General features: G+C 39.3%; 1 protein-coding gene across 1 annotated transcript; it reads left to right on the top strand.

Annotated features, from left to right (window-relative positions):
• Nucleotides 1–9,512: 9,512 nt before the first annotated feature.
• Nucleotides 9,513–11,473, top strand: LOC306697106 (uncharacterized protein; the record flags this gene model as incomplete). Its single annotated transcript, XM_079160851.1, has 3 exons — nt 9,513–9,950; nt 11,121–11,268; nt 11,466–11,473. The coding sequence occupies 3 exons, from the start codon at nt 9,513–9,515 to the stop codon at nt 11,471–11,473; spliced, it is 594 nt and encodes a 197-aa protein (XP_079016977.1).
• Nucleotides 11,474–12,073: the final 600 nt, after the last annotated feature.

The raw sequence follows: 12,073 nt of genomic DNA on the forward strand, positions 1-12,073 counted from the left end.
CAATAATTGCATTAAATTCATTCTGCATCTTCAGGAATCATTTTTAGTTGGTTTTCAGTAAGCCTGATGGGATGCGGTAACAATTTGCTCACACATTGAATTCAACATGTGCCTTAGCTGCAAGTTCGACAATATTGAAAGAACCATCTGTTTTAGGGGCAATAAGAGTATTTGGCAATGTTAAATTTAAATCCACTGTCGCAGACGTCAGCAGGGGTGAGGTGAGGTGGGGTGAGGTGGGGGTAGAGAGGGGACTGCGGGGATGTCAGCTGGTTTTGATGTGAAGCAGTGAGAACAAGCATATGGGCATCTTGAAGACTTCTTATGCAAACATCACAGAGAGTCAGAGTAAGGCTAGAAAAACAATAATGAAAATGAAGCTCCTGACTTAACATTATACAATCTTGTTTTTCTTTTCAGAGGAGCTTTCCCGGACTGAGAAGTAAGAATCTGTCTTTATTTTCTCTTTTTAACATAATATTTGATGGTTACAAACAAAAGTGTCTTATAATCTCATTGTAGACATGATTTAATGGAACCCTGTCATCTCTGTATATTTAGCACATACATTGATTTTTTTTAGGAGTGGAGATTTGGTTTAGCTATTTTGTGCTCTTCCTTAAAAACATAATTTTAAAATAAAAAAGCTAACATTTCTCTGCCTCATTGTAGGATGCCAGTAAGAAAATGTGTAAGATGTAGCCCACTGACTTAGATCGCACTGCATACACGTAAGCGTTTGAAACAGTGAGGTCTGAAGAGGAGTTATTACAAGCAAAGAGAACTTCACTTCAGATATTAGATATGAATTGTTTGATTTTAGTTTTGGTCCCTATACATAATAAATGGAGGAAAAGATCTGTAAAGTATTTGACGTCATGTAGGAAGGAGACAGTCCATGAGCACATTTGATCTCCAGAGATTCAGGAGAAACAAACACAATGTCTGACGGCAATGATGGTAAGTGTTGCAGTTACTTTGTTCTTTTATCAAAGTATCAAAAGTAAATTGTCTTTTTTTGCATGTGTACTTCCTGTACATTAATGTGCTCTAACCTTTGCCCATCTCTACATGCTTAGTGTGGGAGTCAGCCGGCAGTGGGACGAAGGATAAAGACACAAGTGGATTCTCTGAACGTGAACTCCTTGACATCATGTATAATACATGTAACACCGCCAACACAGGTACACAGGCTTATGTTGTTTTGACCAAGACGGATCTGAAATAATCATGTGATCTGTGAATCATTGTTCCTCTGTCTCTCTCTCATCTTCAGGAGAGGTGTTGGTCTCCACCATCATGGAGTACCTGCAGACCATGACGGCTCAGAGTCCGGAGCAGGACGGACTGGCTTCCCTGCGACGGCTACTCGACCCTGACTGTCAGGACCCTCACGTGAGCAGAGAGACTTTCCAAGTCACCATGAGGGAGTGGATCGCACAGTGCAGCCAGGGCAGGTGAGACAAAACTACACATCAACTGTGCATCATTCTGTATGACATGTAGCGTGTGGCCTACTTTAAAGAAGGACTTATATTCATTGTATTCAGGACTTCAAACCTTGATTTAGCAACCACCTTTTCAATGAGAGTGACATTGTTTAAAGGTAGTCATCTGAATGTATTATTCCACTCTGCTCAAATATCTGCAAATCCAGATGATTACAAAGCATTTGCAGCGTCACATTTTTATAACAATTATATCAAATTATAATTGTGAAATGCAATCAACCGATACAACAGCAAGACATCTTCATCAATCTAGAGAATAAAAAAGCCATGGTCATAATCTTTTCAGCTAGATAAGTCTATATTTGATATCCTGTTTCTCACAAATCACTGCTCAGTGACTCATCTCAGATTCTGATGTAATTCATTTAGGTTATAATGATAATATAAAAAAAATCTTTAAGCACTTTTCTCAACAAACTGCTTAAAAGGAAGCATAGAGCAAACAATTAAAGCAAAGAGAAAAATATGAACAAAACAAACAAATAGATCATAAAAAAAAGAAAGATGTTAAAATGTTATGAAAACATAAAATTGATAAGCATGAAACCAGAAGCAGAAAGATATAAAATATTTAAAAGGTCCACAAATGTTTTCATCAAATGTGGATGGAAATGTTCTCAGAAAGCAGCAACTAAACTTACAACTTTCTGTTTTTACTCCACTACATTTAGTTATGAGCTTGAATTACTGGTTCATCATTAAATTGAAAACGTCCATGTAAACAGCGTTATAACATTGCTTTCAAGTAAATGCATTATTGAATATCATCAAATAGCGCACATATGATACATATAACAATCTAAATAGTGCCATTTCGATGCTATTTTGTTCGTGATACTTAAGTACAAATTTGAATGAAGGACTTTTACTTATAATGGAGTATATTCATACTGAGTTATTGCTAGTTGTACTTAAGTAAAAGATATCTATGCTTCTTCAACTACTACTATTCAGGCAGCAACAAGGTCAATTATTCCTAAAAATGAAAGGGGGGACGATGGCCTGTGCATTTAGAGTTATTGAATTTCCTAATATGATTACATTTGCTGTGGATTTCCGTTGAATGACTCTGTGTGTGTGTTTCAGCTCTAATGTGGACAGCAGTCATGTATCCTGGCCCGACTCTTCTAAAGTGCCTGTAAACGGTAAGCCGTCACTGTTTTGTTCAGACTTAGACTTAGACTTAGACTTAGACTTAGACTTAGAAATGTCGGAATCACATCAGATGGCGGTTCACTAAACCTGATTTCCTTTCAGGATTGGATTCCTCAGCTTCTCAAAGCAAGGCTTCCTCCTCAGAAAGCCACCCGTGTTCCTGGTTAGTTATTTGACTACTTTAATCACTGCATGTGTTTACCTCCTATAATGTGTTGTCGTACTTCACCACAAACTTTGTTTGGTTTAGTGATGGAAAAGACCTTTTAGGCACAGTGACCGAGCTGAAGCACGCTCACCGCAAGCTGAGTGAGCAGAACAGCAGTCTGATGAGGACGGTGACTCAGTGTGAAGACGTAAACCTGCAGCTCACTCTTGAGGTCACTGAGCTGCGCGCTAAGCTAACCAGGTGAGGGATTAACTACTTTATTCTTTATTCTTTGAATCTCCCTCAACAAAGTTAGAAGGTTCTTGAACTGATTGCTTACGAATCACAAGGCACATTAATCAGTGCAGGAGACACAGATCACCAAACCTGTTTGCACTTTACAAAGAAGCTTTGACACAAGCAGTAAGAGAAGACTATACAGGGAATTGTACTCAATAACAAGGAACACAAAATACAGTTGTACGCTGATGATGTTTTGCTTTATATTCGTATCCCAGATGTCTGCATTCCTGCCCTTATTTGGCACATATTCGATCTATAAATTCAAAAAACACAAATTTCAACATTGAATCGCCATCCACCACATGATTACGGAAGCAGTTGGGTTCACACATTGTCCTAGTGTAAACAAGAAGATTTAAGACGGATCTTAGCAATTGGTCAACATCACTACTGAACCGAGAAATTAGATAAAAATGTCTATTTTACCCAGACTCCCATCAACTTACTTTTACGAATGAGACAACAAATTTACAAACAAACAATTTATTTGGATTATAAGGAAACCAAGGATCAAATATAGTACATACATCATCAGTAAGGAATCTGAAGAATTATTACCGTTCTGCCCAATTCTTTGGTGTGACAGTGGATATGAGGCCAAATGGAAGGAGAACGAGAGTGTATGTTCGGCACTATAAGTCATGTGTTGGTAATTAAACAGAATAATTTCTTGTGGTGTAATACAATGCAATTGTATTTTACTGTTGGTCTTACCTCTTCAATATGCCACTGTTCAGGGGGTTATAATGCAGAAAGACACTCCACCAGCCTGGGGAACAACAGCTTAATACACACACTGGACTTAGTGAGCAATGCATCTTCACCTATCTTGACGAACCTTCAACACCAGAGCAAATTAGAGAAAGCCATATGAGAGAAACTGTCATTGTTGGGGTTCTGCAGTACAAAAGGGACAATCAGCACCAAGTCTCTTACCAGAGAGAGGGGTTCAAAGTCTTACTTCCATGCAATAGCCTGCCTCTAGACAAACCTGGGACAGACCCAAAACAGGAATAAAGGGGAAATCAGACACGGACAAGAACAATGCAGTCGAGAGTTCTGACAATGAAAGCAGTGAGAACGTTGAGCTGGATTACCGATTCCGGCACTACCTGCAACCAAGTCAGAGAGCTGTAGGCATAATGGTGTGGACAATGCTGGGACACCCAGCTTAAAACTGGGATATCTAGTCACCGCGGAGGTTATGTTTCTGATGTGTTTATGGGGAAATGGTGTTCATTATAGTTATAATTTAGGGCTGGGTATCGTTTAAAAAAGCCTGATGCCAGTACCAATACCAGTACCAATACCAGTACCTTTAAAGTGATCCTATTACCATTGGAGTACTCCATTGATACACATCTTGTGAATGGAAGCTGTGTCTGTACCCCATTGGCAAGCCAGTAATGGCCCCCCTGCACAGCGCTCATAAAGCAGTTTCTGCGGACAACCCATGGTGGCGGGACCGGAAGAGTAAAGCCCACCTTCTGGTTCCCCTAGGTTAAAACTGTTAGCTCTGTCAGCACTGTTGTAGCTGCTGCGGTAATAGGCCAATCCCACGTCACATTAAAACAAAGAACACTTGCTGTAATTAGCTCCAAGCAAAACCATACAAATAGTTGTTTGTTTTCTAGATCTATGCAGAAAAAGGGATTGATTGCAATTGACGTTTGACTGGAGAAGTTTCGATACATTACTTAGTACTGGGTAATTTCGGTTTGGTACCTTAAAGGTACCGATAACCAGCCCTAGGTAAAATGTTATTTATTGCCAGTGTCATTATTAGGCTGTAGTCCCAGTGGATCACCAGTAAGTGTCAGTGTCGCTACATGACAGTGAATGTGCAGGTGCAAGTCATTGCGTGAATTAGGGAGATAAAGAGAATCTCTGTTTACAAGATGGAAGCAGAATACGTTGTGTAGCGATTGTCAACCTAAAGGGATATTTTTGGTTTTTAATCAGAAATTTCAAAACTTTTATCAGGGATTTATAAAAGATATATTAACTACCACAAACTGTATCAATAGGACGATGGGAAAACGCGTGAAACTGTCTTTTCTACTTTTTGTTCTGTGTAATTCTGCCTGAATTATGTTGGAACAATCGTGTTGGTTTTTCCATTACTCCTTTATTGAAAACACATCTTGTATCTACAGACCATGCTTGTTGGAGAAACTGTGGGCATGATGAGGTAAATCACCACCACATTTTTTGGATCTGCCCAAAGATACAACTGTTTTGGGAAAATATTTGAAGACTTATGCAGCAGATTCATGGGCTTCCGATCCCATTGACATGCGTGTCCCTTTATTTGGGTGATCTGCCAGAAAGAATAACAGGAAATGACAGATACCCCATGAAAATATTTACAGTAGCAGCAAATAAAAGCACTCCCTCGTAAATAGTTACATGCCGCTCCACCTACAGTAGATAACTGGCATGAAATGATCAAAGAGGTTCATGGGATGGAAAGACTGACTTTCTTTAATAAGGTTGAAAAATTATTTTAACATTGTAAGGTGGACAAAATGGATCATATATTTGTTGGAATAAGGATCGGCTTGATGGTTTGCCCCGCTCATCCTCACTGCTTAAAATGTAATTTACCTGCTTTGTCTTCTTTGCAATGTGAAAGTTTCTTTCAAACGTCACTACAGCACCTCAGGTAATGCGACTCAACCCTCACTCTACCATTAGTTTAAATTTGGGTAAAACCAGAACAAAATCCTTGTTCTTGCTCATTTTTTAGAGCGGAGGTGAATAAAACAATAAGCTCTGATGTGTCTTTGGTGTGTGTAGTGCTCAGGGGTCAGCAGTGAGAGCCAGGTCCCTGACAGAAGAACTGGAGGAGACCCGTCGGGCGTTCAAAGAGGCCCAGGAGAGAGCCAGCCGCACTCAGACCAGCTGCAACCAACTGGTACATCACACACTTAACAGTCTCCCAGGGAAGCTAGCTTCTATGTTAGATTCATTTTTCACCACAACTATTTACATGCAAATCTTTTATCATCATCAGAGCAAGGAGGTTGAATGCCTGAAGGTTCACATTAGGAGGCTTGAAGACAAGGTAATGTAGTCTTAAACCTAAGTCTAAATGTGTGTATGTTCAAGGCTCCTGTATTGTCATTCTACAACTAAGGGTTGCACAACAAAATGCAAGTCCCATAATGCTACACGGCTAAATGTTTCCGTACATTGACAATAGAGTGAAAATTGGCAGAATCATGTTTTGAGTGAAGAATCTCTTTACATTTTCTTATACCATGAAATAATACCGGCACCACAAAAACCCAAAGAAATACCGTGATATACATTTTAAGTCATATCGCCCACCCCTACGCGTTGCAGAGCCCTTTTGTCCTTTTAGCCGTGCACATCCCATGCCATGTTTGTAATGTTTTTTGCTAATCTGTAAAAGTTACCTTGGACTTGGCACGGGGATTTTGGGGAAGTTTCCTCGAGGAACACAGCTGTTTCTGAGCTTTTTTTAAACCAGATTTGGAGATGTGAGATGACCATGTCAAGTTGTTTGTGATGCTGATTCCCAGGAACTTAAAACTGTTCACTTGCTCCACCTCGGCTCCATTGATGGACACAGGGGTGTGTGTCTTCACTTTCTAAAATCAACAATCATCTCCTTGGTTTTACTGCATTTCAGCAGTAGTTTGTTGTGCGTCACTTTGTAGGATTGTTGATTTCCCCTGATATGAATTCTCATAGTTGTTTGTAATCTGGCCGATGATGGATTTTAAAAAGACTAAAGTTGATGTTCTTTTCTTTGTGTCCACACAGAATGACAAAATCAGCTTTGAAAGGACATGTTCAGAAGATAGTATCAACAAACTCCGGAAGGTCAATGCCGAGTTGAGGGTAGGAACAGATCAGTAAAACACTCTTGTGTTTGTCTCTGCGTTATGAGTTGAGAGTTAAACATCTAAATGTTCACAGGCCGAACTTGAGGAAACCCTGGTCATGTTGACGCTGAGAGACCGAGAAATCGCAAAGGTTGGTCTTTCTGGATGTTTTGAGCAGAAAAAAATTGTCAGTCAGCATTTTTGTATTTCAACTTTACTTTCAAATGTTTCCGTGTAGAAAGATATTCTTATGGATAAGATGAAGAACTCTCATGTGGAGAACCACAACATGATTGAGGTACGTTTTTGTCTCAAAGCAAACTTATTTATCAAACTTTGACATCTCGTGCTATAGAGTCGAGTAGGTACTTTACATCATGTCAAATCACGAAAAGAGACCTTTTTCAAATGCAATGTGATGCAAACATTAAGATCAAGTATCACAACAATGAGCGAACCATATTTTCTTTCTATTGAGCAAACTTATCAGCCTCATAATAAGAATATATATATCAGGAACACTAACAATTTGAAGACTGTTATATCTCAAATGTGTTTATAATGTATCAATGGTTTGGATGGACATTTTGGCTGTTATTTACCACATTAACTGTTCTGGTGTTGCAGGGTCTGCAGTCAGAGCTGGCGAGGTTACAGGAACATTCACACCAAGTTCTTTTGAGGTACTTCCATCTCTGTTCAATCTACATTTTGTTCTCTGAAACTATTTAACATTTTCCTTTGTTTGACTTTGCAGCATGAAGCAGTGATGGAATTGTGCATTCAACTTTTATGTGGCTTTTATGCGACGTCGTCACTTTACTGCTTACTTTATTATTGATATTATTTCTATTTTACTAGATTATTATTATTATTTATTTTATTTCTTAGTTTGTTCTTATCGTATCAATTGGTTTTATGTTTCATCTATTGTACTGTTTAATCGGGGTTTAACTCTTACCCAGTTTTTCTTGCTTTGTTGGGCCTCACTGTTGAGCTTTCTTTTGTTTTATTGCCTTTCTTTAGCTTTGCTTTCTGTCAAAGCACTTTGTAAACTCTGTTTTTAAAGGAGCCACATAAATGAAGTGATTATTTTTATTTTTATTACAAACACAGAGGAGGTACCAGCTTACATAGTTTTGTAGGAAAGTAAACACTATAATTTAGAGAACATTTCAACACGATAGACCTTTTTTTACAGCAGGCGTGTTGACTTGTTGTAGGAAAAACACAGTTCTTATTCATGAACTGAATAAAAGTGTCCCTGTGATTCATAACAGCATAACAGTGAGCCAACATGCACAACACCAGGACCCTGAAACTGAAAGAGCCAAACAGAATTCAGCCATCACTAATTTGATCATTTACACCTGTGCTTTTCCTGTCAAAAGTTTCTCCGTGAAATAGGCCTGTTGTGTGTGTGAACTGCACAATTAATACAAGTTTAATTGAATGTACGTTTTTATTCTAATATATAGTGAGTGAGTGTTTTTCTTCCGTTTGATCCTGACAGGTATGACAGACACTGTATCAGTCCTCAGATTCTCTACAGTCGAGATCCTCCAAACCACCGCTCTCTGCAGAGCGAGATGCAGGATATGCAGCAGGTAGGAAGCGCATGCCGTCTACAGGTTATCTTTTCATGGTGCTGATATTCTGTCTCATGTTGACAGTTATTCCTTTGCCTTCTTTGTCTGCAGCAGCATCACAGAGATCTGGACGACAGAAGCCTCGCGTCCCTGCACACACACAATGATGATATTCAGAGCATCATCCACAGGATTAAGTCTGCAGAAATAGCTCATCTTCTGCACAATAAGTATCCTGAGAGGGTGAGGGGAGAATCAACAGAGGATGATAATTAGTACATGCAGTAACATGCGTATAAATCTGTCTTTTCTCGTGTCTTCTTTCACATGCAGGACTCTGCTCCTGTAGAAACACAGGAGAGGCCTTTTCCTCACCGCCAGCAGCAACAGGCAAGCATCAAGCAGCAGCTTGTCAATGTGTATGTGAGTTTTTTACCTCCCTTTCTCCTGTTATGGTCACAGACTGGATTTGGTTGATGTTAGCCTCTGTTCTTAGAAGCTTTCTCCGGCAAATAAAAAGGGGTGTCCGGTTTTGACAGTATATTTATTGGAGTCTCCATTACGCAACCTATAGGAGTTACTATCTTCTGTGTGTTAGACTCTATCGAGGATAAGTGCAGTTTTAGTACCCCTTGGTAACTACAGACATAACAGTGTGTAAAGGAGATGTTTATAAAACTGCAGTGGTGGTTTCAGGCTGCAGGAGCTGGAGCTGCACAAGTGTGTGTGGGAGGAGAAAGGGGAGAAGGTGGAGGAGCGGTGGAGAGCCTGGGAGAAGGAGCAAAAAGAGAGCCAGACTCAGATCCAGGAGGCCAAGAAGGTGGCTGTGGTGAACTGGTGGAAAGCTCGCAGTGTAGAGGGGGCTAATGCCCGGACAAAAGACACCCTGTCGGACCAGGAGACCCCTGAAACACAAGTTAAGCTCCAGCAAGCCGAGCAGACGATCCCTGATATGAGGGAGCAGGTTTGCCTCCTGCAAACCTCTCTAAGATCTGCAGAGGAGTGTGTCACGGAGAAAAAGAACAGCAATCTGCATATCGACAAGGGAACCAACACAGAGAGAAACGAACCAGACGGAGATGTGAAGAAGGATCAGAGGGATGCAGCGGTCGCTACGGATATTACAAGTGGAGCCTCAGAGCAGGAGCAAACCCAGCTTCGGGTGACCGCAGACGGCCTCCTGGAGACCCTCAGAAGGATGGAGGCGATGGTTAACAGCGCCCTGGAGACCGCCGAGCTGGTGAGAGAGAGCGAGCAGAGGGTGAGCCAGGTGAAAGTGAGGATGGAGAGCATCACTCTGAGGGTGGAGGAGGCTCTGGTACGAGCAGCCGACACTGACGAGCAGCTGAATGTTCTGGAGGCCAGGATCACAGAAAAAGATCAAACTCAGGTTTGTCTGTGTTAACAATCAGTTTGCGTTTCAATTAGAGTAATAGTTCAAGTCAATTGTAATTAATTTAATGATCTTGAATTGAAAAGGCCACAATCGTTAAAGAAACAAGTATGTTGCACTGCTAAAATGTATTGTGTATTTATTTAGTTCAATTTGACATTAAATAATGCAGGAAAGTTAATATTCGAAAAAAAGCACCTGCAAAAAAAATGTATTATTGCGTGTCCAAAATCCAGTCATGATTTTAAAACATGAATACCGGGGAACTGAAATTTTAAATTCTAATTTAGTCTGATTTAATCTAAAACTGCTCCGTGGAGATGATTTCATAATTCATGCCAGAATAAATGATGCCGGTATTAAAGGTTTAGAGTTGAGGTTATGACATTACTTGCACTCTTGTCACAAAATACAGGAATTTGGCTGTATCAGACTGTTGCATTTGCAATGGTGGAAGAAGTATTTAGAACTTTTACTTCAGTAAAAGTACCATTACTATAGAGAAGAAATACTCTGTTCTAATTTTTGATGCATTAATGTGTTCATCACTTCAGCGTTGCAGGTGTTAAGGTGGAGCTTATTTTAATTACTTTCTATACTTAATTTGCGAGGTAGCTTGTGATCTTAACCTCTAATAATACATAATCATTTTTGATTATATTTTGGATTATGATTGTCTAATAAGTAATTCGTAACTACAGTTAATAAATATATGTAATGGAGCAAAAAGTACAATAATTGTCTCTCAATTGTAGTGGAGTCGAAGTATAAAGAGTACAAACGACTCAAAAAAAGGTACGGCTCTTGAGTAAATGTACTTAGTTATATCCCTTTCATTCATTTTTATAATTTGTAATGATCCGAGGAGGTAAACTATGAAGTATTTCAAAGAAAAAAGTAAATAATAGATCAATGTCCAAGAATTAAACATAATTTGGCGTAGCAGAATTTATGTTTTCTTATTTCTTCCTTACCTTAACTTTAAATGTATAGTAATAATAAGTATTTTCTCTAGTATTAATCTCATAATTGTGATTTCATATTTATTACATAACATAAATTGTAAGTCTATGACAGTCAAACACATGTGTTGTTTTGTTGTCTCTTTTAATGTCTCCCATGTTGGACAGTGATTAATCTGTTTCCTCTGTCTGTACTTTCTTGAAGTCTCCATGTCCCAGTCTGCCAGCTGATCCTGGAACAGACGTCACAGGCTCTACGGCCGAGTCCGATGTGGAGCCTGAAGAGGGAGACGGTCTTCCTCCATCTTCCGTCATTCCAGAAGTCAGTGAGCCTCCACAGCTGCCTATGAATGGTATGATGGCTTCATTATAGTGTTATCGTGTTCATCGGGTAATCTTTTAGACAAAGATGAATTAAAGCTATTTCCTTCACTAAAGTTAGGGGAGGTCAGAATGGTTTTTTTTATGTGACGGTAAGTATTTTTAGCTACATGCCATTGTTAATGGACAACACTTTTATACTTTGTTTTTGTGAATTGTTGTGTTACAGCCCACTGAGCATTTACGTCTGAATTGTTCTGAAGTGCTTTGAGCATGTTTATATAACTAAAAAGATGTGCAGCTCACAAAGTACACAATGCAGGCTTTTAAGTGCATTACAGTAGGGATTTAACAAAAGCAGAACTATTTAAATGTAAATAAAAGAAGAGACTTTCTTCAAAAGAATTGGAAAAGGTTTCATCGTATTTGGAGCGCTCCCCACACAGCAAGCTATAAGTATTAACATTATCTTGAGAATACTGTACTTTACCTTTTTTTATTTATTGATCAGGGACACCATAGATTCATTTTCATTAGTGTGATATAAAATGTCCTGGATTTCTTAATGTTAAGCACAAAAACTACGAGCAAGACGAAAAGCAGGCTGAACAACATCAGAGCACATATTTTCGGACACAGCATTAATTAAAAGAAAGCTAATAAAAGCCGCTGTGAAACCGCATGTCACATAAACACATTCATAAACCAAGCTAAGAGTCATGCTAGCGGCTGTGTGAGGCTTTGCTTTTGGCACTGCTGGTGCTATGAGCTAAATGCTAACATGCTCTCAATGATAGCAGGCTGATTTTGGGCAGGTGTCATGTTTATAGCATTTTT

The sequence above is a fragment of the Pholis gunnellus genome, assembly GCF_910591455.1.
Source record: "Pholis gunnellus genome assembly, chromosome: 1".
In the NCBI taxonomy this organism is placed as follows: Eukaryota; Metazoa; Chordata; class Actinopteri; order Perciformes; family Pholidae; genus Pholis; species Pholis gunnellus.